This window comes from Leucoraja erinacea, unplaced genomic scaffold, assembly GCF_028641065.1.
Source record: "Leucoraja erinacea ecotype New England unplaced genomic scaffold, Leri_hhj_1 Leri_454S, whole genome shotgun sequence".
NCBI classification, from domain to species: Eukaryota; Metazoa; Chordata; class Chondrichthyes; order Rajiformes; family Rajidae; genus Leucoraja; species Leucoraja erinaceus.
The window spans coordinates 28,241-55,000 of NW_026576355.1; the positions used below are offsets into that span (position 1 = coordinate 28,241).

Consider the following 26,760-nt stretch of genomic DNA (forward strand, 5'->3'; position numbering starts at 1 on the left):
TTTTGGGTTGAGACCCTGCTTCCGGCTTCTATGTGTATGTGTGTGTGTGTGTGTGTGTTTGTGTATGTATATTTGTGTGTGTTTATGTATGTGTGTGTGTGTGTATATATATATATGTGTGTGTGTGTGTATATACGTATGTGTGTGTGTGTGTATATATATGTGTGTGTGTGTGCGTGTATGTGTGTGTGTGTGCGTGTGTGTGTGTGTGTGTGTGTGTGTGTGTGTGTGTGTGTGTGTGTGTGTGTGTGTGTGTGTGTGTGTGTGTGTGTGTGTGTGTGTGAGCGTGTGTGTGTGTGTGTGTGTGTGTGTGTGTGTGTGTGAGTGTGTGTGTGTGTGTGTGTGTGTGTGTGTGTGTGTGTGTGAGCGTGTGTGTGTGCGTGTGTGTGTGTGTGTGAGCGTGTGTGTGCGTGTGTGTGTGGGTGTGTGTGTGTGTGTGTGTGCGTGTGTGTGGGTGTGTGTGTGTGAGCGTGTGTGTGTGTGTGTGTGTGTGTGTGTGTGTGTGTGAGCGTGTGCGTGTGTGTGAGCATGAGCCTGTGCGTGTGTGTGCGTGTGTGAGTCTGTGTGTGTGAGTATATGTGTGTGTGTCTGTATGAGTGTGTGCGTGTGCGTGCGTGACATATGGAGAGAAAGAAAAAGAAAGAAAAATGAGATTCTATTCTAAAGGTCAGAGTGCTGGAGTAACTCAATGGGTGCAGCAGCATCTATGGCGCTAAGGAAATAGGCAACGTTTTGGGCCGAAACCCGTAAGGGTTTCGGCCCGAAACGTTACCTATTTCCAGAAGGATTTCGGCCCGAAACGTTGCCTATTTCCTTCGCTCCATAGGTGCTGCTGCACCATAACTCAGCGGGTCAGGCAGCATCTGTGGAGAACGTGGATAGGTGACGTTTCGGGTCGGGACCATTCTTCCCCTATCCATGTTCTCTATAGATGCTGCCTCACCCGCTGAGTTCCTCCAGCATTTTTGTCTACCTTCGATTTTTCCAGCATCTGCAGTTCCTTCTTAATCATAGTTATATATTAGTTTATTTAGTATATTCGGTTTTTTGGTGATTTATTTCGCACTGTACATATTATTGTGAATAATTGATTAAATTATTTTTTGGTTAAATACAAATAGCGCTGGAGGGGCCCAGTTATAGAAGCCCAGTTGGAAATGCATAGACTGGGGATAGTCCGTTTAATCCTCGAACACAATTAGCTCCGGCAGAATGCGCCGTGGACAATAGTTCCTGGGACAACAAAAATATATTTTCTTCAAGGACCCTGTGGCTCGCGGTTGCCGGGTAACTGGAGCAGTCCCCGACGACAGTCGCATTTCCACTGCCTGTCACGGTGTCCCAAAGAGTATCGTAGACTCGCTGCCTCACAGCGCCAGAGACCCGCGTTCGATCCTGACTACGGGCGCTTGTCTGTACGGGGTTTGTGCGCGCTCCCCGTGACCCGCGTGGGTTCAACATGTTCCCGATGTTGGGGGAGTCCAGAACCAGGGGCCACACACACACACAGTTTAAGAATAAGGGGTAACCCATTTAGAACGGATTGCCTGTTAACATAACATACCAGGATGGGAGGGGGGAAAAAGATTTTGTAGGAATCTGACGGGTAGCTTTTCCACGTAGAAGGTGGTTGGTTAACGCACGGAACGAGCCGTCTATCTTTAGTGTAAACCAGCATCTGCAGTTCCTTCCCACACGCATCACCCATACATGTTCTCCAGAGATGTTGCCTGACCCGCTGAGTTACTCCAGCATTGTCCCATTTGGGCAAACCGGCATCTGCTGTTCCTCCCCACCCAATGGGCCGAATGGCCTGTTTCTAAGTCATCATAAACTCTGAGCTGGTGAGTATCACCTTCTTATTTTAGGTTCAAGGTGAAGACAACAGGTGCAGGAGTAGAGGCCATGCAGCCCTTCGAGCCAGCACCGCCATTGACTGTGATCATGGCTGATCATCCCCAATCAGTACCCCGTTCCAGCCTTCTCCCCATATCCCCTGACTCCGCTATCTTTAAGAGCCCCATCTAGCTCTCTCTTGAAAGTATCCAGAGAACCGGCCCCTGGAGTTTAGAAGGATGAGAGGATATCTCATTGAAACATATAAGATTGTTAAGGGTTTGGACACGCTAGAGGCAGGAAACATGTTCCCCACGTTGGGGGAGTCCAGAACCAGGGGCCACACACAGTTTGAGAATAAGGGGTAAGCCATTTAGAACGGAGACGAGGAAACACTTTTTCTCACAGAGTGGTGAGTCTGTGGAATTCTCTGCCTCAGAGGGCGGTGGAGGCCGGTTCTCTGGATGCTTTCAAGAGAGAGCTAGATAAGGCTATTAAAAGATAGCGGAGTCAGGGGATATGGGGGAGAAGGCAGGAACGGGGTACTGATTGGGGATGATCAGCCATGATCACAGTCAATGGTGGTGCTGGCTCGAAGGGCTGAATGGCCTCTACTCCTGCACCTGTTGTCTTCACCTTGAACCTAAAATAGGAAGGTGATACTCACCAGCTCAGAGTTTATGATGACTTAGAAATAGGCCATTCGGCCCATTGGGTGGGGATGGACAGCAGATGCCGGTTTGCCCAAATGGGACAATGCTGGAGTAACTCAGCGGGTCAGGCAACATCTCTGGAGAACATGTATGGGTGATGCGTGTGGGAAGGAACTGCAGATGCTGGTTTACACTAAAGATAGACGGCTCGTTCCGTGCCTCCACCAACCACCTTCTGCGTGGAAAAGCTACCCGTCAGATTCCTACAAAATCTTTTCCCCCCTCCCATCCTGGTATGTTATGTTATATTATGCAAATGGTATGTTAGCATTCATAGCAAAAGGGGATTTGAGTCTAGGAGCAGGGAGGTTCTACTGCAGTTGTACTGGAGTGGATGGCAGATGCAGTATAATGTGGATAAATGTGAGGTTATCCACTTTGGTGGCAAAAACGGGAAAGCAGACTATTATCTGAATGGTGGCCGATTAGGAAAAGGGGAGATGCAACAAGACCTGGGTGTCATGGTACACCAGTCATTGAAAGTAGGCATGCAGGTGCAGCAGGTAGTGAAGAAGGCGAATGGTATGTTAGCTTTCATAGCAAAAGCATTTGAGTATAGGAGCAGGGAGGTTCTACTGCAGTTGTACAGGGTCTTGGTGAGACCACACCTGGAGTATTGCGGACAGTTTTGGTCTCCTAATCTGAGGAAAGACATTCTTGCCATAGAGGGAGTACAGAGAAGGTTCACCAGACTGATTCCTGGGATGTCAGGACTCTCATATGAAGAAAGACTGGATAGACTCGGCTTGTACTCACTAGAATTTAGAAGATTGAGGGGGGATCTAATAGAAACTTACAAAATTCTTAAGGGGTTGGACAGGCTAGATGCAGGAAGATTGTTCCCGATGTTGGGGAAGTCCAGGACAAGGGGTCACAGTTTAAGGATAAGGGGGAAATCCTTTAGGACCGAGATGAGGAAAACATTTTTCACACAGAGAGTGGTGAATCTGTGGAATTCTCTGTCGCAGATGGTAGTTGAGGCCACACAGTTCATTGGCTGGATTTAAGAGGGAGTTCGATGTGGCCCTTGTGGCTAAAGGGATCAGGGGGTATGGAGAGAAGGCAGGGATGGGATACTGAGTTGGATGATCAGCCATGATCATATTGAATGGCGGTGCAGGCTCGAAGGGCCGAATGGCCTCTACTCCTGCACCTATTGTCGATGTTTCTATGTTTCTATGTTTCTATGATTATATAACCATATGGGGAAAAAAGAGCAACCTTAACTTTAGATTCACTGGATGTTTTCAAGAGAGAATTAGATTTAGCTCTTGGGGCTAACGGAATCTAGGGATTTGGGGAGAAAAAGCAGGAACGGGGTACTGATTCTGGATGATCAGACATGATCATATTGAATGGCGAATGGTGCAGGCTCGAAGGGCCGAATGGCCTCTACTCGTGCACCTATTGTCTATGTGTCTATGTCTCCCATCAATCTTTCCCCAGCAATTTATAAAGACTGAGACAAAACTAACGTTCAATTTAATCGCGTGGAACGCTGATGGAATGGAGGAGTAAAGACTTCGCCGCTGGAACGAGGTTGGGAGGAGATTTATGGAGATTTTTCGTAAATTATACAGAATGTTGATTGGGTTAATGGAGGAAAAACTGTTCCACTTCATTTGTGGAATCAGTGGTAAAAATAGTCTATTTAACAATCCCATTGAAGGCAGGGGATTGGAGATGTTCTTCAGGCACGTTCTGCCATGGGAAACAAAGGGCATGTCCCACTATGCGATGGTTTTCGGAAACCGCCGGTGTCATATCATAGAAACATAGACAATAGGTGCAGGAGTAGAGGCCATTCGGCCCTTCGAGCCTGCACCATTCGCCATTCAATATGATCACGGCTGATCATCCAACTCAGTATCCCGTCCCTGCCTTCTCTCCATACCCCCTGATCCCCTTAGCCACAAGGGCCACATCTAATTCCCTCTTAAATATAGCCAATGAACTGGCCTCAACTACCCTCTGTGGCAGAGAGTTCCAGAGATTCACCACTCTCTGTGTGAAAAAAGTTCTTCTCATCTTGGTTTTAAAGGATTTCCCCCTTAAGCTGTGACCCCTTGTCCTGGACTTCCCTAACATCGGGAACAATCTTCCTGCATCTAGCCTGTCCAACCCCTTAAGAATTTTGTAAGTTTCTATAAGATCCCCTCTCAATCTCCTAAATTCTAGAGAGAGTATAAACCAAGTCTATCCAGTCTTTCTTCATAAGACAGTCCTGACATCCCAGGAATCAGTCTGGTGAACCTTCTCTGCACTCCCTCTATGGCAATAATGTCCTTCCTCAGATTTGGAGACCAAAACTGTACGCAATACTCCAGGTGTGGTCTCACCAAGACCCTGTACAACTGCAGTAGAACCTCCCTGCTCCTATACTCAAATCCTTTTGCTATGAAAGCTAACATTCCATTCGCTTTCTTCACTGCCTGCTGCACCTGCATGCCTACCTTCAATGACTGGTGTACCATGACACCCAGGTCTCGCTGCATCTCCCCCTTTCCCAATCGACCATATCGATGTCGCCAAAAGATTTCGGACGTTTCAAAATCCAACGGCAACAAAAAAAACGTAGCGACGCTTGAATAAAACGCCGCGCGTTGAGATGTCGTGACGCATGCGAATGTTTCGGTGACCTGATACGTCAGCAGTTGCCGAAAAGTCACCAGGTGGGACAGGCCCTTAACAGATTATGAGTTTAGTTTAGTTTAGATTTGTGTCGTTCATACAACCACAAATGATAGGAGTAGAGTGAGGCCATTCGGCCCATTGTCTATTCTGCCTTGTCTACTGCTATTGAGGGAGTGCAGCGTAGGTTCACCAGGTTAATTCCCCGGAATGGCGGGACTGTCATATGTTGGTGGAACGGAACGGCTGGAATTTAGAAGGATGAGAGGATCACTCACCGAAACATCAGAAACATACAGGATCTCTTTCTCACGCAGAGAGTGGTGAGTCTGTGGAATTCTCTGCCTCAGAGGGCGGTGGAGGCCGGTTCTCTGGATACTTTCAAGAGAGAGCTAGATAGGGCTCTTAAAGATAGCGGAGTCAGGGGATATGGAGAGAAGGCAGGAACGGGGCACTGATTGGGGATGATCAGCCATGATCACGTTGAATGGCGGTGCTGGCTCGAAGGGCCGAATGGCCTCTACTCCTGCACCTATTGTCTATTGTTAACCTACTCATTTTCGTAAACCCTCTCTGGACCCTCTCCAGAGACGGCACATCCTTCCTCAGATACGGGGCCCAAAACTGCTCACAATATTCCAAATGTGACCCGACCAGCTCCTTGTAGAGCCTCAGCGTTACATCCATATAACCATATAACAATTACAGCACGGAAACAGGCCATCTCGACCCTTCTAGTCCGTGCCGAACACATAATCTCCCCTATTGGGGCTCAACACCTCTCTGTGTGCCTGGGTCCTGGACTTTCTCACCGCCAGGCCCCAGGTAGTCAAGATGGGAGGGAATACATCGAAGTCCCTCACCCTGAGCACAGGATCGCCCCTGGGTTGCGTCCTCAGCCCCCTATTGTACTCCCTGTACACACATGACTGTGTGGCTAGGTTCAGCTCCAACTCAATAATTAAGTTTGCTGATGACACTGTGGTGGTGGGCCTGATCTCAGACAATGATGAGAGGGCCTACCGGGAGGAGGTGGCTGATCTAGCACTCTGGTGCCAGGATAACAGCCTCCTCTTGAACATCAAAAAAACGAAGGAGCTGATCATGGACTTTAGGAGGGCACATCATCCGAGGACGTACACTCCATTGAGGATAAATGGGGATCCTGTGGATAGGGTGAACTGTTTTAAATATCTGGGAGTCCACATCTCTGAGGATATGACATGGGCATCACACGCCTCAGCACTGGTGAGTAAGGCAAGGCAGCGCCTTTACCACCTCAGGCAATTGCGGAAATTCAGAGTGTCTCTGAGGATCCTCCAGTGCTTCTACGCAGCAGCGGTGGAAAGCATCTTGTCCGGGAACATTACCATCTGGTTCGGGAATTGCTCTGCCAAGGACAAGAAGGCTCTGCAGAGAGTAGTGCGTTCGGCTGAACGCACTATGGGAAGTTCACTCACCCCCCTGCAGGAACTTTACAACAAGAGGTGCAACTCCAGAGCAAACAAAATCATGAAGGACCTCTTCCACCCCTGCAACAGACTGTTCCAGCCACTACGGTCAGGCAAACGCCTCCGTTGCCATGCAGTGAGAACGGAGAGGTTGAGAAGGAGTTTCTTCCCAGAGGCAATTCGGACTGTAAACGCCTTTCTCACCAGGGACTAACTGTACAGAACGTTTTTCCTTCTATTATTTATTATGTAAAATAATATGTGTGTTATGATTGTGTCTATAATTTGTTTGGTTGTTTTGTTGTTCCGCGAGCATTGCCACTTTCATTTCACTGCACATCTCGTATGTGTATGTGACAAATAAACTTGACTTGACTTGACTTGACTAGTCCCATCTACCTGCGCTCAGACCATAACCCTCCATTCCCTTCCCGTCCATATAACTATCCAATTTATTTTTAAATGATAAAAACGAACCTGCCTCCACCACTTCCACTGGAAGCTCATTCCACACCGCTACCACTCTCTGAGTAAAGAAGTTCCCCCTCATGTTACCCCTAAACTTCAGTCCCTTAATTCTCATGTCATGTCCCTGTTCGCTATATTTAAGAGGGAGTTAGATGTGGCCCTTGTGGCCAAGGGGATCAGGGGATATGGAGAGAAGGCAGGTACGGGATACTGAGTTGGATGATCAGCCATGATCATATTGAATGGCGGTGCAGGCTCGAAGGGCCGAATGGCCTCTACTCCTGCACCTAATTTCTATGTTTCTATGTTTCTATGTTTCTTGTATCCAAGCCCTCTTGAAATAAATGGAGGGAAGGTATGTCCTTATGTCCTTCTCAGCGAATGCCCGCTCACCTGTCTAAAACCACGAGGGGTGTAGACCAGGCATAGTCCCTTGCCCATAGCAGGTGAATCGGGGACCAGAGGTTCAACCGTGTATGGAAGGTTTACCTGAAGGCCTCGATGATGTAGGATGTTACTGGGGACGGGCCGGTGTGTTTCCCGGGCAACCAGGAGAGGGTGACACTGCTCTTCGTGACGTCGGCGACCTGCGGCTTGGAGGGCGATCCCGGCAACGCGTCCGTGTCGGTGTCCATCTTAGTATTTAAGATGGATGCTCCAGACTCTACACACACACAGAGAGAGACAGAGAGAGAGAATAAAATCACACCATCATCCGCCTTCTGCCTCCGTTGTCTTGTGTGACTAGGGTTACCCGAATGTCCTGTAGTAGACGGGACATCCCGTATATCGGTTTGGGACCGCCCTTGTCCCGTATTTGACCGCTACTACCCGCTGCTCCTCAACTTGAGTTCCGATAAAAACACATCGTAAATCGAAAATGTCGTTAGCGGAAAATGCTTTCCTCAGCCCACCGGCCTCCATCACCAGAGTGCTCAGGGTTGGAGCTCCAGGGTTTCATTCTCTGGGTTAGTTTCGGAAAGGGTTTCGGCCCGAAACGTTGCCTATTTCCTTCGCTCCATAGATGCTGCTGCACCCGCTGAGTTTCTCTATGGAGCGAAGGAAATAGGCAACGTTTCGGGCCGAAACCCGGAAGGGTTTCAGCCCGAAACGTTGCCTATTTCCTTCAGGGTTTCAGCCCGAAACGTTGCCTATTTCCTTCGCTCCATAGATGCTGCTGCACCCGCTGAGTTTCTCTATGGAGCGAAGGAAATAGGCAACGTTTCGGGCCGAAACGTTGCCTATTTCCTTCAGGGTTTCAGCCTGAAACGTTGCCTATTTCCTTCGCTCCATAGATGCTGCTGCACCCGCTGAGTTTCTCTATGGAGCGAAGGAAATAGGCAACGTTTCGGGCCGAAACCCTTCCGGGTTTCGGCCCGAAACGTTGCCTATTTCCTTCAGGGTTTCAGCCTGAAACGTCGCCTATTTCCTTCGCTCCATAGATGCTGCTGCTGCACCCGCTGAGTTTCTCCAGCACTTTTTGTCTACCAGTCTGAAGAAGGGTCTCGACTCCCCAAACATCACCCATCCCTTCTCTCCAGAGACGCTGCCTGTCCCGCTGAGTTACTCCAGCATTTAGTGTCTGTCGGTGGTTTAAACCAGCATCTGTGGTTCCTGCCTCGTAACTCATCTTTCCACCTTTGCGACATCGTCCCTGGAGCAGGGCGACCCAAACTGAACATAATACTCCAAAATGTGGGTTTAAGGGCCTGTCAAATGAGGCGAGTTCGCCCAAGAGCCCTTCCGAGTTTAAAAAAAAAAAAGAAGATGGTACCTCATCACAAGTATTTTTTTTTAACTCTTGGAAATTTTTCACACTATAACCATATAACCATATAACAATTACAGCACGGAAACAGGCCATCTCGGCCCTACAAGTCCGTGCCGAACAACTTTTTTTCCCCTTGGTCCCACCTGCCTGCACTCATACCATAACCCTCCATTCCCTTCTCATCCATATGCCTATCCAATTTATTTTTAAATGATACCAACGAACCTGCCTCCACCACTTCCACTGGAAGCTCATTCCACACCGCTACCACTCTCTGCGTAAAGAAGTTCCCCCTCATGTTACCCCTAAACTTCTGTCCCTTAATTCTCAAGTCATGTCATCTTGTTTGAATCTTCCCTACTCTCAGTGGGAAAAGCTTGTCCACGTCAACTCTGTCTATCCCTCTCATCATTTTAAAAACCTCTATCAAGTCCCCCCGTTAACCTTCTGCGCTCCAGAGAATAAAGCCCTAACTTATTCAACCTTTCTCTGTAACTTAGTTGTTGAAACCCAGGCAACATTCTAGTAAATCTCCTCTGTACTCTCTCTATTTTGTTGACATCCTTCCTATAATTTGGCGACCAAAATTGTACACCATACTCCAGATTTGGCCTCACCAATGCCTTGTACAATTTTAACATTACATCCCAACTTCTATACTCAATGCTCTGCTTTATAAAGGCCAGCACACAAAATGTTTGATGTTTGAATCTTCCCTATTCTCAAAGGGCAAAGCTTGTCCACATCAACTCTGTCTATCCCTCTCATCATTTTAAAGACCTCTATCAGGTCCCCCCTTAACACTGTTGAAAAAACTTCACGAGTTTCCGCGTTTTCCCCGAGTACCTGCCGTTAGCGTTTCGAGCCGCTACGAGACGTCCACGAGCTCCGACGTACCCGCTACGTATTTACACGAGTTTGAATTTTTTTTTTAAACTCGGGAGAGCTCTTGGAATGAACTCGTACTGTGGGACAGGGCCTTAACCAACGTCTAATAACAGAGGCATCATCAATTTGGGAATGAGGAACAGTAGAAACGAGATGAAGGATTACCTCGTACTTCCAAAAACGAGTTCCACGTGGTCTCCCCACTTGAGCTCGTTGCCACACACGTGTAAATTCCGGAGTCCGTCACCTAGGATTCGCACAAGAAAATCAAACATGATCCTTCATTCATTCCCGCATTGTATGTAGGCAAACATGGGGACAGTAGACCATAGACAACAGGTGCAGGAGTAGAGGCCATTTGGCCCTTCGAGCCAGCACCGCCATTCATTGTGATCATGGCTGATCATCCCCAATCAGTACCCCGTTCCTGCCTTCTCCCCTGACTCCCCTGACTCCGCTATCTTTAAGAGCCCTATCTAGCTCTCTCTTGAACGCATCAAGAGAACCGGCCTCCACCGCCCTCTGTGAGGCAGAGAATTCCACAGAGAATAACCTACAAATCTGTACGTCTTTGGAGTGTCCACAATTTCCACAGACTCACCACTCTCTGTGCGGAAAAGTGTTTCCTCGTCTTCGTTCTAAATGGCTTACCCCTTAATCTTAAACTGTGTGTGGCCCCTGGTTCTGGAATCCCCCAACATCGGGAACATGTTTCCTGCCCCTAGTGTGTCCAAGCCGTTAACAATCTTATATGTTTCATTGAGATTCCCTCTCATCCTTCTAAACTCATGGATTGGATGTGGAGAGGATGTTTCCACTAGTGGGAGAGTCTAGGACCAGAGGTCGCAGCCTCAGGATTAAAGGACGTTCCTTTCGGAAGGAGATGAGGAGGAATTTCTTCAGTCAGAGGGTGGTGAATCTGTGGAATTCTTTCCCACAGACGGCTGTGGAGGCCACAAGTCAGCGGATATTTTTAAGGCAGAGATAGATAGATTCTTGATTAGTGCGGGTGTCAGGGGTTATGGGGAGAAGGCAGGAGAATGGGGTTAGGAGGGAGAGATAGATCAGCCACGATTGAATGGCGAAGTAGACTTGATGGGCCGAATGGCCTAATTCTGCTCCTATCACTTATGACCTCATGATCTTATGTTCATCCACTAGACAATAAGAAAGGAATAAATGTCATTTTGGGATGGGACCTGAAGGGTCTTGACCTAAAACGTCACCTATCCATGTTCTCCACAGATGCTGCCTGACCCGCTGAGTTATGGTGCAGCAGCATCTATGGAGTTTAGGAAATAGGCAAAGTTTCGGGCCGAAATCCTTCTGGAAATAGGCAACGTTTCGGGCCGAAATCCTTCTGGAAATAGGCAACGTTTCGGGCCGAAACCCTTACGGGTTTCGACCCAAAACGTTGCCTATTTCCTTAGCTCCACAGATGCTACCTGACCCGCTGAGTTACTCCAGCACTCTGTGAAACGTCACCTATCCATGTTCTCACAGATGCTGATAGACCCACTGAGTTTACTCCAGCACTCTGTGAAACGTCACCTATTGTTCCCCACAGATGCTGTGGATACTGAAACTGTGTGAAACGTCCCCCATGTTCCCACAGATGCTGCCTGACCCGCTGAGACTCCAGCACTCTGTTATATGTTTGTCCATGTTTGCGCTGCCTGACCTTGCTTTACTGTGACTATGTCATTTTCTATGTCCATGTGAGAGAGACCCCACGAGTGTGTCCTTTTTCTAAGTGATATGAAACTGTGCAACTCCTCCCGTCTGGGTAGTGTGTGTGACTCCCCTGTCCGTTATGTGTGTGTGTGTTTGCGTGCATGTGTTGGTTTGTGTATGTATGTGTGTGGAGTGTGATTGTGTGCGTGTGTCTGCGTCTGGGTGTGCGTGCGTGTGTCTGCGTCTGGGTGTGTGTGTGTCTGCGCGCGCGTACACACACTGAACTGTTTTTACTCGTTTTTTATAATATTTACATGTCCTGTCGGTTCGGGTCCGTCTGAAGAAGGGCCTCGACCTGAAACGTCACCCATTCCTTCTCTCCAGAGATGCCGCCTGTCCCGCTGAGTTAACCCAGCATTTTTTTTTCTATCTTCGCATCTGCAGTTCTTTCTTACAGCAGGTTTGTAAGCTAATTGGTGTGTGTGTGTGGGTGTGTGTGTGTTAGTGTGCGTGTGTTAGTGTGCGTGTTAGTGTGTGTTAGTGTGCGTGTTAGTGTGTGTGTTAGTGTGTGTGTATGTTAGTGTGTGTGTGTGTGTGTGTGTTAGTGTGTGTGTGTATGTTAGTGTGTGTGTTAGTGTGTGTGTGTGTGTGTGTGTGTGTTAGTGTGTGTGTGTGTGTGTGTGTGCGTGTTAGTGTGTGTGTGTGTGTTAGTGTGTGTGTGTGTTAGTGTGTGTGTGTGTGTGTGTGTTAGTGTGTGTGTTAGTGTGTGTGTTAGTGTGTGTGTTAGTGTGCGTGTTAGTGTGTGTTAGTGTAGTGTTAGTATGTGTGTGTTAGTGTGTGTGTGTCTGGGTGTGTCTGTGTGTAGGATTGTGTCGGTGTGCAGGGATCGCTGGTCGGCACGGACTCAGTGGGCCGAATGGCCTGTTTCCGCGCTGTATCTCTAAAACCAAGCCAGCCTGCCGCTTGTAATGACGGCTCTCGGGAACTAACCTGGGTGAAGCTGGCCACTCAAGCGACAATTTTAATCCCGCTCCAGCTACAGAAACGCATTAACCCTGCTGACCCCACGCCCGCCTTGAATCTTGACAAGAATGGCTAAATTGTTTACATAAGCACTGCTGACATTAATTTTTCAATAAATCCCCTTTTGTCCAAAGGCGGTGTATAATTATTGATGTTGGATGTATTCATGGTCCTAAAGAAGTCTCATCTCGTTCCATCACCACTGCCCCGTACATTGCATTGTCTGTCTGTGCAATTCTGGCTCTCGTTGGCTGAGGAAATCTCTGCCACAGAAGGCGGTGGAGGCCAATTTACTGGTTGTTTTATAGAGAGTGTTAGATATGTCACTTGGGGCCAACGGAATCAAGGGAAACTTGTTCCCGATGTTGGGGGAGTCCAGAACCAGGGGCCACACACACACACAGTTTAAGAATAAGGGGTAAGCCATTTAGAACGGAGATGAGGAAACACTTTTTCTCACAGAGAGTTGTGAGTCTGTGGAATTCTCTGCCTCAGAGGCCGGTTCTCTGGATACTTTCAAGGGAGAGCTAGATAGGGCTCTTAAAGATAGTGGAGTCAGGGGATATGGGGTGAAGGCAGGAACGGGGTACTGATTGGGGATGATCAGCCATGATTACATTGAATGGCGGTGCTGGCTCGAAGGGCTGAATGGCCTCTACTCCTGCTCCTATTGGCAGGCCAGCTTTTGTTTTCTTTTTATAACTCGCCTCGTCTCGATAAGGGGCGGCGCTTTGGCGCAGCGGCAGAGTTAGCGCCTCACAGCGTCAGAGACCCGGGTTCCATCCCGACTACGGGCGCTGTCTGTACGGAGTTTGCACGTTCTCCCCGTGAGTTTTCTCCGAGATCTTCGGTTTCCTCCCATTTTCCAAAGGCGTGCCGGTTTGCAGGTAAATTGGCTTGGTGTAAATTGTCCCAATGTGTAAATTGTCCCCTGTGTGTGTGTGTGTGTGTGTGTGTGTGTGTGTGGGATAGTGTTAGTGTGCGGGGATCGCTGGTCGGGCTAGCACGGACTCGTTGGGCCGAAGGGCCCGTTTCCGCGCGGTATCTCGAAACTAAACAAAATTCCAATGAAGCCTCACAACAAACCAGGAGAGACGAGTTTGCTGCTCTTTACAGAGTGAACGCATCTGATCCGAAGCAGAAACTAACACTGGAGATACAGCGTGGACACAGGCCCTTCGGCCCTTGGGATCCGCACCGACCAGCGACCCCCAGCACGACAACACACTAGGCTCACCTGCATCTCCTCCAACCTCATCTACTGCATCCGCTGCTCTAGATGTCAGCTGATTTACATCGGGGAGACTAAGCGGAGGTTGGGCGATCGTTTCGCCGAACACCTCCGCTCACAGTCCGCAATAACCAACCTGATCTCCCGGTGGCTCAGCACTTCAACTCCCCCTCCCATTCCCAATCCGACCTCTCTGTCCTGGGTCTCCTCCATTGCCAGAGTGAGCAACAGCGGAAATTGGAGGAACAGCACCTCATATTCCGCCTGGGCTGCTTGCGTCCGGATGGCATTAACATTGAATTCTCCCAATTTTGCTAGCCCTTGCTGTCTCCTCCCCTTCCTTAACCCTCGAGCTGTCTCCTCCCATCCCCCCGCCCTCGGGCTCCTCCTCCTCCCCCTTTCATAGCAAAAGGATTTGAGTATAGGAGCAGGGAGGTTCTACTGCAGTTGTACAGGGTCTTGGTGAGACCACACCTGGAGTATTGCGTACAGTTTTGGTCTCCAAATCTGAGGAAGGACATTATTGCCATAGAGGGAGTGCAGAGACGGTTCACCAGACTGATTCCTGGGATGTCAGGACTGTCTTATGAAGAAAGACTGGATAGACTTGGTTTATACTCTCTAGAATTTAGGAGATTGAGAGGGGATCTTATAGAAACTTTACAAAATTCTTAAGGGGTTGGACAGGCTAGATGCAGGAAGATTGTTCCCGATGTTGGGGAAGTCCAGGACAAGGGGTCACAGCTTAAGGATAAGGGGGAAATCCTTTAAAACCGAGATGAGAAGAACTTTTTTCACACAGAGAGTGGTGAATCTCTGGAACTCTCTGCCACGGAGGGTAGTCGAGGCCAGTTCATTGGCTATATTTAAGAGGGAGTTAGATGTGGCCCTTGTGGCTAAAGGGATCAGGGGGTATGGAGACAAGGCAGGTACAGGATACGGAGTTGGATGATCAGCCATGATCATATTGAATGGCGGTGCAGGCTCGAAGGGCCGAATGGCCTCTACTCCTGCACCTATTGTCTATGCTTCTATGTTTCCTGCCTTCTTCCCCCCCCACCCGTCTGAAGAAGGGTTTCGGCCCGAAACGTTGCCTATTTCCTTCGCTCCATAGATGCTGCTGCACCCGCTGAGTTTCTCCAGCAATTTTGTGTACCTTCGATCTTCCACCATCTGCAGTTCCTTCTTGAACAACACACTAGGGACAATTTACACATTTACACCAAGCCAATTAACCTACAAACCTGCACGTCTTTGGAGTGTGGGAGGAAACCGAAGATCTCGGAGAAAACCCACGCGGGTCACGGGGAGAGATTGTGCACAAACTCTCTCGTAGTCGGGATCGAACCCGGGTCTCCGGCGCTGCATTCGCTACGAGGCAGCAACTCTACCGCTGTGCCCCCGTGACCTCGATTGTAATCATGTATTGTCTTTCCGCTGACTGGTTAGCACGCAACACGAGCTTCTCACTACCTCGGTACACGGGACAATAAACTAAACTGAACTTTGTTCTTTTAAGATAAAGTTAGAAAGCGTTTGTTGTTTTACAGATTTTCCTCGATGAACAACAGATTCTTTGGAGGCACTCAAAAATTGCTGGAGAAACTCAGCGGGTGCAGCAGCATCTATGGAGCGAAGGAAATAGGCAACGTTTCGGGCCGAAACCCTTACGGCCTATCCATGTTCTCCGCAGATGCTGCCTGACCCGCTGAGTTACTCCAGCACTCTGTGTGAAACGTCACCTATCCATGTTCTCCACAGATGCTGCCTGACCCGCTGAGTTACTCCAGCACTCTGTGAAATGTCACCTATCCATGTTCTCCACAGATGCTGCCTGACCCACTGAGTTATGGTGCAGCAGCATCTATTGAGCTAAGGAAATAGGCAACGTTTCGGGCCAAAATCCTTCTGGAAATAGGCAACGTTTCAGGCCGAAACGTTGCCTATTTCCTCAGCTCCATAGATGCTGCCTGACCCGCTGAGTTACTCCAGCACTCTGTGAAACGTCACCTATCCATGTTCTCCATAGATGCTGCCTGACCCGCTGAGTTACTCCAGCGTTGTGTGTCCACCCTCTGAAACATACATCAGCTTTGAGCTTTCTTGAGCCTCTCGGCTACTGTTTCAGCAAATAGTGAGCTGGCAGATCCTCTCTATCTCCTCTTTCAATGTCCATCACGATGTTTTATCTGGGCTATAATCCAATTATCACCCTCTATCTTCTTTCCATTTTTCTCATGAACTGTGTAATGCTTTTTGCCACATGTACCGAGGTGACTGAAATTCCTTTTTTGTATTCAGTTGAGTAAAAACATAATGTCCCACTTGGGCGACTACAGGCGCCTGGCACAACATAATCAATGTGTTGAAACGTTGCCTATTTCCTTCCCTCCATGCAAAGTTGCACACTCTCCACTATCGGAAATAGGCGACGTTTCGGGCCGAAACCCGGAAGGGTTTCGGCCCGAAACATCGCCTATTTCCTTCGCTCCATAGATGCTGCTGCACCCGCTGAGTTTCTCCAGCAATTTTGAGTACCTTTGATCTTCCAGCATCTGCAGTTCCTTCTTGAACAGAATTGTTTTGAGGCATTGAGCAGAGGGAATGCAGAGAGAAAATTGCTCGTACAACTCCAAAACAACTTTAAAAACAATTTTTTTTATTGATGCCTGCATCAATCTTTCACCAAAGTGGTTTAGCTGTGGAATTGTTTGACACAGAATTGGCTCAGGACCAAGGTCTTGAGGTTTGCCAGGGAGGAGAGGCATGTTTCAGAAGTAAATAGGGGTGAGAGATTCGGGCAAGGCTGTGCATGCAGGAATGCTATCCAAGGGCAAACGTGATTAGTACTCAGAGTTGAATTCCCTCGTAAGATCCTGAGCTCCTCATAAAGGCTTCAAGAGATCAAACACACACAGGCAAACAAAATACTAAAGCACAAACTCAGAGGGAACCGGCTCAGTTTATTGTCATGTGTACCGAGGTGCAGTGAAAAGCTTTTGTTGCGGGCTAACAAAGCCCTTCCAGCCAGCTCTGCCATTCCTACCATGATCACATCGAATGGCTGTGCTGGCTCGAAGGGCCGAATGGCCTTCTCCTGCACCTCTTGTCTATAACCAGTCAGCGGAAAGACAATGGTTCTATGGTAGGGCTTTTTATTTCTTGGAGTGCATGAAGTTGAACTCTTATAGAGGTGCATAAAATAATGAGGGGGAACAGTTTTAGTTAAATTTAATATTGTTAAGTGTACCATAGAAACATAGAAATTAGGTGCAGGAGTAGAGGCCATTCGGCCCTTCGAGCCTGCACCATTCGCCATTCAATATGATCATGGCTGATCATCCAACTCAGTATCCCGTACCTGCCTTCTCTCCATACCCCCTGATCCCCTTAGCCAGAAGGGCCACATCTAACTCCCTCTTAAATATAGCCAATGAACTGTGGCCTCAACTACCTTCTGTGGCAGAGAATTCCACAGATTCACCACTCTCTGTGTGAAAAATGATTTTCTCATCTCGGTCCTAAAAGATTTCCCCCTTATCCTTAAACTGTGTGACCCCTTGTCCTGGACTTCCCCAACATCGGGAACAATCTTCCTGCATCTAGCCTGTCCAACCCCTAAGAATTTTGTAAGTTTCTATAAGATCCCCTCTCAATATTCTAAATTCTAGCGTGTACAAGCCGAGTCTATCCAGTCTTTCTTCATATGAAAGTCCTGCCATCCCAGGAATCAGTCTGGTGAACCTTCTCTGCACTCCCTCTACGGCAAGAATGTCCTTCCTCAGATTTGGAGACCAAAACTGTACGCAATACTCCAGGTGTGGTCTCACCAAGACCCTGTACACCTGCAGTAGAACCTCCCTGCTCCTATACTCAAATCCTCTACGGCAAGAATGTCTTTCCTCAGATTTGGAGACCAAAACTGTATGCAATACTCCAGGTGTGGTCTCCAGAGAATTGCACAGATTCACCACTCTGTGTGAAAAATGATTTTCTCATCTCGGTCCTAAAAGATTTCCCCCTTATCCTTAAACTGTTGACCCCTTGTTCTGGACTTCCCCAATATAAGGAATAATCTTCCTGCATGTTTAAGAAATAGTTAGACAGGTACATGGATAGGACAGGTTTGGAGGGATATGGACCAAACGCGGGCAGGTGGGACTAGTGTAGCTGGGATATGTTGGCCAGTGTGGGCAAGTTGGGCCGAATGGCCTGTTTCCACGCTGTATTACTGTATAACTCTCACACATCCAATATAATCAACAGTAGCTGAACATCTCAACTCAACCCAGTTACATAACACATCGCCTAGTGAAGATATTTCGATATCTTATAGAAACATATAAAATCCTTAAGGGATCGGACAGGCTAGAGGCAGGGAAAAATGTTCCCGATGTTGGGGGAGTCCAGAACCAGGGGCCACACACAGTTTAAGAATAAGGGGTCGGCCATTTAGGACCGATACAAGGAAAAACATTTTCACCCAGAGAGTCGTGAATCTGTGGAATTCTCTGCCACAGAAGGCGGTGGAGGCCGATTCACTGGTTGTTTTCAAGAGAGTTTTTTAGGAAGGAACTGCAGATGCTGGAAAATCGAAGGTAGACAAAAATGCTGGAGAAACTCAGCGGGTGCAGCAGCATCTATGGCAACGTTTCGGGCCAAAACCGGTAAGGAAATAGGCAACGTTTCGGGCCGAAACCCGTAAGGGTTTCGTCCCGAAACGTTGCCTATTTCCTTCGCTCCATAGATGTTGCTGCACCCGCTGAGTTCCTCCAGCATTTCTGTCCGTTAACCTCCAAGTGCAGGAAGGAACTGCAGGTGCTGGTTTAAACCATAGACATTCACAGAGTGCTGGAGGAACTCAGCGGGTGCAGCAGCATCTATGGAGCGCAGGAAATAGGCAATGTTTCTGGCCCGAAACCCTGAAGAAGGGTTTCGGCCCGAAATGGTTCCCATTTCCTTTGTTTTCAAGAGGGTTGGATTTAGCTCTTAGGGCCGAATGGCCTACTCCTGCACCTATTGCCTATCGTCTAAGGGCTAACAGAATCTAGGGGAGAAGGCAGGACCAGGATACTGATTTTGGATGATCAGCCATGATCATATTGAATGACGGTGCTGGCTCGAAGGGCCGAATGGCCTACTCCTGCACATATTGTCTATGTTTCTGTATATTAAGGTCAATTTTTGAATTTAAACCACAGTTGAATTATCCCCCCCCACACCCCCCCCTCCCCAACCCACACCCCCCCCCCCCCCAACGAGAGGTAATGGCTTCCCTTGATCCACCCAATCAAATCCTTTAATCTTATTTAATGCCTCAATTAGATAATCCCTTAATCTTCTGCACTCGTGGGGAATGCAAGACAATTTAATGCAACCAATATGCAACAGATGATATATTCTCCAATTGCCCTGTTGAGAACCTACCCCTCAACTCCCACCATAAGTTCAGAAGTCATAGGAGCAGAATTCAGGCCATTCGGCCCATCGAGCCTACACCGACATTCAAACAAGGTTGATCTATGCGACAGAGGTTCACCTGCATCTCCTCCAACCTCATCTACTGCATCCGCTGCTCTAGATGTCCAGACTATTATCTAAATGGTGGCCGACTAGGAAAAGGGGAGATGCAGCGAGACCTGGGTGTCATGGTACACCAGTCATTGAAAGTAGGCATGCAGGTGCAGCAGGCAGTGAAGAAAGCGAATGGTATGTTGGCTTTCATTGCAAAAGGATTTGAGTATAGGAGCAGAGAGGTTCTACTGCAGTTGTACAGGGTCTTGGTGAGACCACACCTGGAGTATTGCGTACAGTTTTGGTCTCCAAATCTGAGGAAGGACATTATTGCCATAGAGGGAGTGCAGAGACGGTTCACCAGACTGATTCCTGGGATGTCAGGACTGTCTTAGGAAGAAAGACTGGATAGACTTGGTTTATACTCTCTAGAATTTAGGAGATTGAGAGGGGATCTTATAGAAACTTACAAAATTCTTAAGGGGTTGGACAGGCTAGATGCAGGAAGATTGTTCCCGATGTTGGGGAAGTCCAGGACAAGGGGTCACAACTTAAGGATAAAGGGGAAATCTTTTAAAACCGAGATGAGAAGAACTTTTTTCACACAGAGAGTGGTGAATCTCTGGAACTCTCTGCCACAGAGGGTAGTTGAGGCCACAGTTCATTGGCTATATTTAAGAGGGAGTTAGATGTGGCCCTTGTGGCTAAGGGGATTAGAGGGTATGGAGAGAAGGCAGGTACGGGATATTGAGTTGGATGATCAGCCATGATCATATTGAATGGCGGTGCAGGCTCGAAGGGCCGAATGGCCTACTCCTGCACCTAATTTCTATGTTTCTATGTCAGCAGATCTACATCGGTGAGACCAAGCGGAGGTTGGGCGATCGTTTCGCCGGACACCAAACACGCTCGGTCCGCAATAACCAAGCTGACCTCCCGGTGGCTCAGCACTTCAACTCCCCCTCCCATTCCTTATCCGACCTCTCTCTGTCCTGGGTCTCCTCCACGGCTAGAGCGAGCAGCACCGGAAATTGGAGGAACAGCACCTCATATTCCGCTTGGGCAGTCTGCATCCTGGGGGCATGAACATTGAATTCTCCCAATTTAGTTAGACCTTGCTGTCTCCTCCCCTTCCTCACCCCTCCTGCTGTCTCCTCCCATCCCCCATCCTCATTTTTCCTTTCTTCTCCCCACCCCCGATCAGTCTGAAGAAGGGTTTCGGCTCGAAACTTTGCCTGTGAGTTTATCCAGCTTTTTTGTGTACCTTCAATTTTCCATCATCTGCAGTTCCCTCTCAACCCCATTCTCCGCTCTTCTCTCCGTAGCCCCAACATCCGTAGCCCCAAGGTGTAGAGTCCAAATATTGAAAGGCCTGGAGTTACTCCAGCATTTTGTGTCTATCCTTGGTGTAAATCAGCATCTGCAGTTCCTTCCTACACATTTAGTTTAGAGATACAGCGCGGAAACAGGCCCTTCGGCCCCACCGGGTCAGTACCGACCAGCGATCCCCGCACACTAACACTATCCTACACACACGGGACAATTTCTATTTTACATTTACACCGAGCCAATGAACCTACAAAACCTGCACGTCTTTGGAGTGTGGGAGGAAACCGAAGATCTCGGAGAAAACCCATGCAGGTCACGGGGAGAACGTGCAAACTCCGTACAGACAGCGCCCGTGGTCCGGATCGAACCCGGGTCTCTGGTGTTGCATTCGCTGCAAGGCAGCAACTCTACCGTGACCAATTACATTTCATCTACAGAGCATTCAGAAAGTATTCACACACTTCACTTTTTCCACATTTCGTTACGTTACAGCCTTATTCTAAAATGGACTAAATTTTTTTTTTTTTTTATCATCAATCTACACACAATACCCCAGAATGAAGAAGCGAAAACTGATGTTTAGAAATAGAAACATAGAAATTAAGTGCAGGAGTAGAGGCCATTCGGCCCTTCGAGCCTGCACCGCCATTCAATATGATCATGGCTGATCATCCAACTCAGTATCCCGTACCTGCCTTCTCTCCATACCCCCTGATCCCCTTGGCCACAAGGGCCACATCTAACTCCCTCTTAAATATAGCCAATGGACTGTGTGGCCTCGACTACCCTCTGCGGCAGAGAATTCCAGAGATTCACCACTCTCTGCGTGAAAAAAGTTCTCCTCATCTCGGTTTTAAAGGCCCCCCTTATCCTTAAGCTGTGACCCCTTGTCCTGGACTTCCCCAACATCGGGAACAATCTTCCTGCATCTAGCCTGTCCAACCCCTTAAGAATTTTGTAAGTTTCTATAAGATCCCCCCTCAATCTTCTAAATTCTAGCGAGTACAAGCCGAGTCTATCCAGTCTTCTCTTCATATGAAAGTCCTGACATGCCATGAATCAGTCTGGTGAACCTTCTCTGCACTCCCTCTACGGCAAGAATGTCTTTCCTCAGATTTCCCCCTCAATCTCCTAAATTCTAGAGATTTAAATTCTAAATGTTTGCAAAGTAATTTGATCATATTGAATGGCGGTGCAGGCTCGAAGGGCCGAATGGCCTCTACTCCTGCACCTAATTTCTATGTTTCTATTTCAAGAAAAAACTGAAATATCACATTTACATCAGTATTCAGACCCATTACTCAGCACTTTGTTGAGGCACCTTTGGCAGTGATTACAGCCTCCCTGGAAAGCATCTTGTCCGGGAATATTACCATCTGGTTCGGGAATTGCTCTGCCAAGGACAAGAAGGCTCTGCAGAGAGTAGTGCGTTCGGCCGAACACACTATGGGAACTTCACTCGCCCCCCTGCAGGAACTATACAACAGGAGGTGCAACTCCAGAGCAAATAAAATCATGGGAGACCCCTTCCACCCCTGCAACGGACAGTTCCAGCCGCTACGGTCAGGCAAACGCCTCCGTTGCCATGCAGTGAGAACGGAGAGGTTGAGAAGGAGTTTCTTCCCAGAGGCAATTCGGACTGTAAACGCCTTTCTCACCAGGGACTAACTGTACAGAACGTTTTTCCTTCCATTATTTATTATGTAAAATAATATGTGTGTTATGATTGTGTTTATAATTTGTTTGGTTGTTTTTGTTGTTCCGCGAGCATTGCCACTTTCATTTCACTGCACATCTCGTAAGTGTATGTGACAAATAAACTTGACTTGACTTGACTAGCCTCAAGTCTTCTTGGGCATGACACTACAAGCTTGGCACACCTGTATTTGGGTCATTTCTCCCATTCATCTCTGCAGATCCTCTCAAGCTCTGTCAGGTTGGATGGGGCGTGTCGATGCACAGCTATTTTCAGGTCCCTCCAGAGATATTCGATCGGGTTCAAGTCCGGGCTCTGCCTGGGCCACTCAAGGACATTCACAGACTTGTCACAAAGCCTCTCCTGTGTTGTCTTGGCTGTGTGCTTAGGGTCGTTGTCCTATTGGAAGGTGAACCTCCGCCCCAGTCTGAGGTCCAGAACGCTCTGGAGCAGGTTTTCATCAAGGATCTCTCTGTACTTTGCTCCGTTCATCTTTCCTTCGATCCTGACTAGTCTCCCAGTTCCTGCCGCTGAAAAACATCCCCACAGCATGATGCTGCCACCACCATGCTTCACCCTAGGTATGGTATTGGCCAGGTGATGAGCGGTGCCTGGTTTCCTCCAGACGTGACGCTTGGCATTCAGGCCAAAGAGTTCAATCTTGGTTTCATCAGACCAGAGAATCTTGTTTAGGTGCCTTTTGGCAAACTCCAAGCGGGCTGTCATGTGCCTTTAACTGAGGAGTGGCTTCTGTCTGGCCACTCTACCATAAAGGCCTGATTGGTGGAGTGCTGCAGATATCGTTGTCCTTCTGGAAGGTTCTCCCATCTCCACAGAGGAACTCTGGAGCTCTGTCAGAGTGACCATGTGGTTCTTAGTCACCTCCCCGACCAAGGCCCTTCTCCCCCGATTGCTCAGTTTGGCCGGGCGGCCAGCTCTATGAAGAGTCCTGGTGGTTCCAAAGTTCCTCCATTTAAGAATGACGGAGGCCACTGTGCTCTTCGGGGCCGGCAATGCTGTTTTATACCCATCCCCAGATCTGTGCCTCGACACAATCCTGTCTCAGAGGTCTACGGACAATTCCTTCATCCTCCTGGCTTGGTTTTTGCTCTGACATGCACTGTCAACTGTGGGACCTTATATAGACAGGTGTGTGCCTTTCCAAATCATGTCCAATCAATTTAATTTACCACTGGTGGACTCCAATCAAGTTGCAGAAACATCTCAAGGGCAATCAATGAAAACAGGATGAACCTGAGCTGAATTGTGAGTGTCATAGTGAGTGTTATAGCAAAGAGTCTAAATACTTATGTCAATGTGATATTCCACTTATTTTAGTTTTAATTACTTTGCAAACATTTCTAAACACCTGTTTTCACTTCTTCATTCTGGGCTATTGTGTGGAGATCGATGATTTAAAAAAAAAAGAATTTAATCCATTTTAGAATAATGCTGTAATGTAACAAAATGTGGAATAAGTGAAGTGGTTTGAATGCTTTCTGAATGCCCTGAATATCATCTCCTCAAGGTATGCCTGCTCGAATAGTGAGAGGCCTTGGATAGAGTGGATGTGGAGAGGATGTTTCCACTAGTGGGAGAGTCCAGGACTAGAGGGCACAGCCTCAGAGTTAAAGGACGTTCCTTGGGGAAGGAGATGAGGAGGAATTTCTAGACTCTCCCTCTAGTGGAAACAGGCGGAGAAAAGCAGGTCGGTGGGCTGAAGGGCCTGTTTCCGTGCTATATCTCTCAACCAAGGGTGGCCTTCTAGGCCATTAAGTGCGACCTTTTGAATGAATCCAAATTTTGTAGAACAAATCCTTTTATTTTTATTAATATGTTTTTACTGCCACAGAAGGTAGTTGAGGACATATTTAAGAGGGGGTTAGATGTGGCCCTTGTGGTTAAATTCTTAAGGGGTTAGACAGGCTAGATGCAGGAAGATTGTTCCCGATGTTGGGGAAGTCCAGGACAAGAGGTCACAGTTTAAGGATAAGGGGGAAATCTTTTAGGACCGAGATGAGAAAAATATTTTTCACACAGAGAGTGGTGAATCTGTGGAATTCTCTGCCACAGAGGGTAGTTGAGGCCACACAGTTCATTGGCTATATTTAAGAGGGAGATAGATGTGGCCCTTGTGGCTAAAGGGATCAGGGGTATGGAGAGAAGGCAGGTACAGGATACTGAGTTGGATGATCAGCCATGATCATATTGAATGGCGGTGCAGGCTCGAAGGGCCGAATGGCCTCTACTCCTGCACCTATTGTCTATGTTTCTATGTTTCTCTGTGTGAAAGATGTTTTCCTCATCTCGGTCCTAAAAGATTTCCCCCTTATCCTTAAGCTGTGTCCCCTTGTCCTGGACTTCCCCAACATCGGGAACAATCTTCCTGCATCTAGCCTGTCCAACCCCTTAAGAATTTTGTAAGTTTCTATAAGATCCCCCCCTCAATCTCCTAAATTCTAGAGAGTATAAACCAAGTCTATCCAGTCTTTCTTCATAAGACAGTCCTGACATCCCAGGAATCAGTTTGGTGAACCTTCTCTGTACTCCTGATCATATTGAATGGCGAATGGTGCTGGCTCGAAGGGTCGAATGGCCTCCTCCTGCACCTGTTGTCTATGTTTCTATGTTTAACTCACCCGCTGTGTTAGTGTTTAGTGTGCGGGGATCGCTGGTCGGCACGGACACGATGGGCTGAAGGGCCTGTTTCCATGCTATAAACTCTGATGTGTCACTCACCCGCAAGCTCTTGATCTGCAGGCTCCCGAACCCTTGCAGGGACAGACGCGGGTCCTTGCCCAGGAGACCGACTCCATCCTTCAGCCAGCTGACGGTTGGCACTGGGTCACCCATCGCCTGGCACTTGAGCAGCGCCGTCCCGTCCACGCCCAGCGTCTGGTTGGCCGGTCCCTGGCGAATAATCGGTGGAGGTCTTTCCGTCAGAACTGTCCGGGAGCAAAAACAAAGGAGGAGTGAAGGTCATTGGTTGGCAGCAGTAGATTCGCCGCCTCACAGCGCCACAGAAACCCGGTTCGATCCCGACTACGAGTGCTGTCTGTACGGAGTTTGCACGTTCACCCCGTGACCCGCGTGTGTATTGTATTGTATTGTATATCTTTATTGTCATTTCCTGAGTACTCACATACCCAGAGGAAACAAAAAAACGTTGCTCAACCAGTGTCCATTCAGTGTGCAGTAAAAAATAAATAGAAATAAAAATACATATATCATGAACAAATTTAACTCTCTACTAAACATCAACAGGCGTTCCGATCGGCAGCGGCACGACAGTGGCTCTGCTGCAGTGTGTCCAGGTTGGTGGTTGGTGCGCGATACTTTGGCAGGGGGCAAAGTCCGTTGATCACTTATAGCCTGCGGGAAGAAGCTGAGGAGCATCCTGCTGGTTTTGCAGCTAATGCTCCTGTACCTCTTCCCAGATGGCAGGATGGAGAATATGTGATGCGATGGGTAGTAGGGGTCTTTGATGATGGAGATGGCTCTGCTGATACATCTCTTCCTGTATATGTCCAGCAGGAAAGGGAGTGGAGCACCAATAATCCTGCTGGCGGTCTTCACAATCCTGTCTAGTTGGTGCCGTTCGTACGCCTTGCAGCTCCCGAACCAGGAAGTGATGCCGTAGGTCAATGTGCTCTCGACAGTCCCCCTATAAAAAGTCCGTAGGTGTGTAGTGGGGAGGCCTGCTTTACATAGTCTTCGGAGAGGGTGTAGTCGCTGCTGGGCTCTCTTGACCAGTGCTGTGGTGCTCTCCGGGTGCTCCGGTTTCCTCCCACACTCCAAAGACATGCAGGTTTGTAGGTTAATTGGCTTGGTGTAAATGTGTAAATTGTCCCCAGTGTGTGTGTGTGTAGGATAGTGTTAGTGTGCGGGGATCGCTGGTCGGCACGGACTCGGTGGGCCGAAGGGCCTGTTTCCACGCTGTATCACCAAACTAAACTTCTAGTCTGCAAGAACCTGACCTTGCTAACCCTGCCGGTCACTGCAACAGAGGCTTTTCACTGTACCTCGGTAAACATCTGCGGAATTATTTGCCACAGACGGCTGTGGAGGCCACAAGTCAGTGGATATTTTTAAGGCAGAGATAGATAGGTTCTTGATTAGCCATATAACAATTACAGCACGGAAACAGGCCATCTTGGCCCTTCTAGTCCGTGCCGAACACTCATTCTCCCCTAGTCCCATCTACCTGCGCTCAGACCATAACCCTCCATTCCCTTCCCGTCCATATAACTATCCAATTTATTTTTAAATTGTAAAAACGAACCTGCCTCCACCACCTTCACTGGAAGCTCATTCCACACAGCCACCACTCTCTGAGTAAAGAAGTTCCCCCTCATGTTACCCCTAAACTTCTGTCCCTTAATTCTCAAGTCATGTCCCCTTGTTTGAATCTTCCCTACTCTCAATGGGAAAAGCTTGTCCACGTCAACTCTGTCTATCCCTCTCATCATTTTAAAGACCTCTATCAATTCCCCCCCTTAACCTTCTGCGCTCCAAAGAATAAAGCCCTAACTTGT

The 26,760-nt window shown here is 48.2% G+C and overlaps 1 protein-coding gene across 1 annotated transcript in view; it reads right to left on the reverse strand.

Moving 5' to 3' along the window:
- LOC129693872 (roundabout homolog 2-like) overlaps window positions 1-26,760 on the reverse strand; it is a gene marked incomplete at its 3' end in the record, with an annotated part of 70,999 nt that overhangs the window by 14,609 nt on the left and 29,630 nt on the right. Inside the window, exons 5-7 of the mRNA XM_055630616.1 lie at window positions 24,965-25,170; window positions 9,924-10,005; window positions 7,590-7,763 (exon numbers count right to left, since the gene is read on the reverse strand). Coding sequence (XP_055486591.1) covers window positions 7,590-7,763; window positions 9,924-10,005; window positions 24,965-25,170 — 462 coding nt within the window. The remainder of the gene's footprint in view (window positions 1-7,589; window positions 7,764-9,923; window positions 10,006-24,964; window positions 25,171-26,760) is intronic.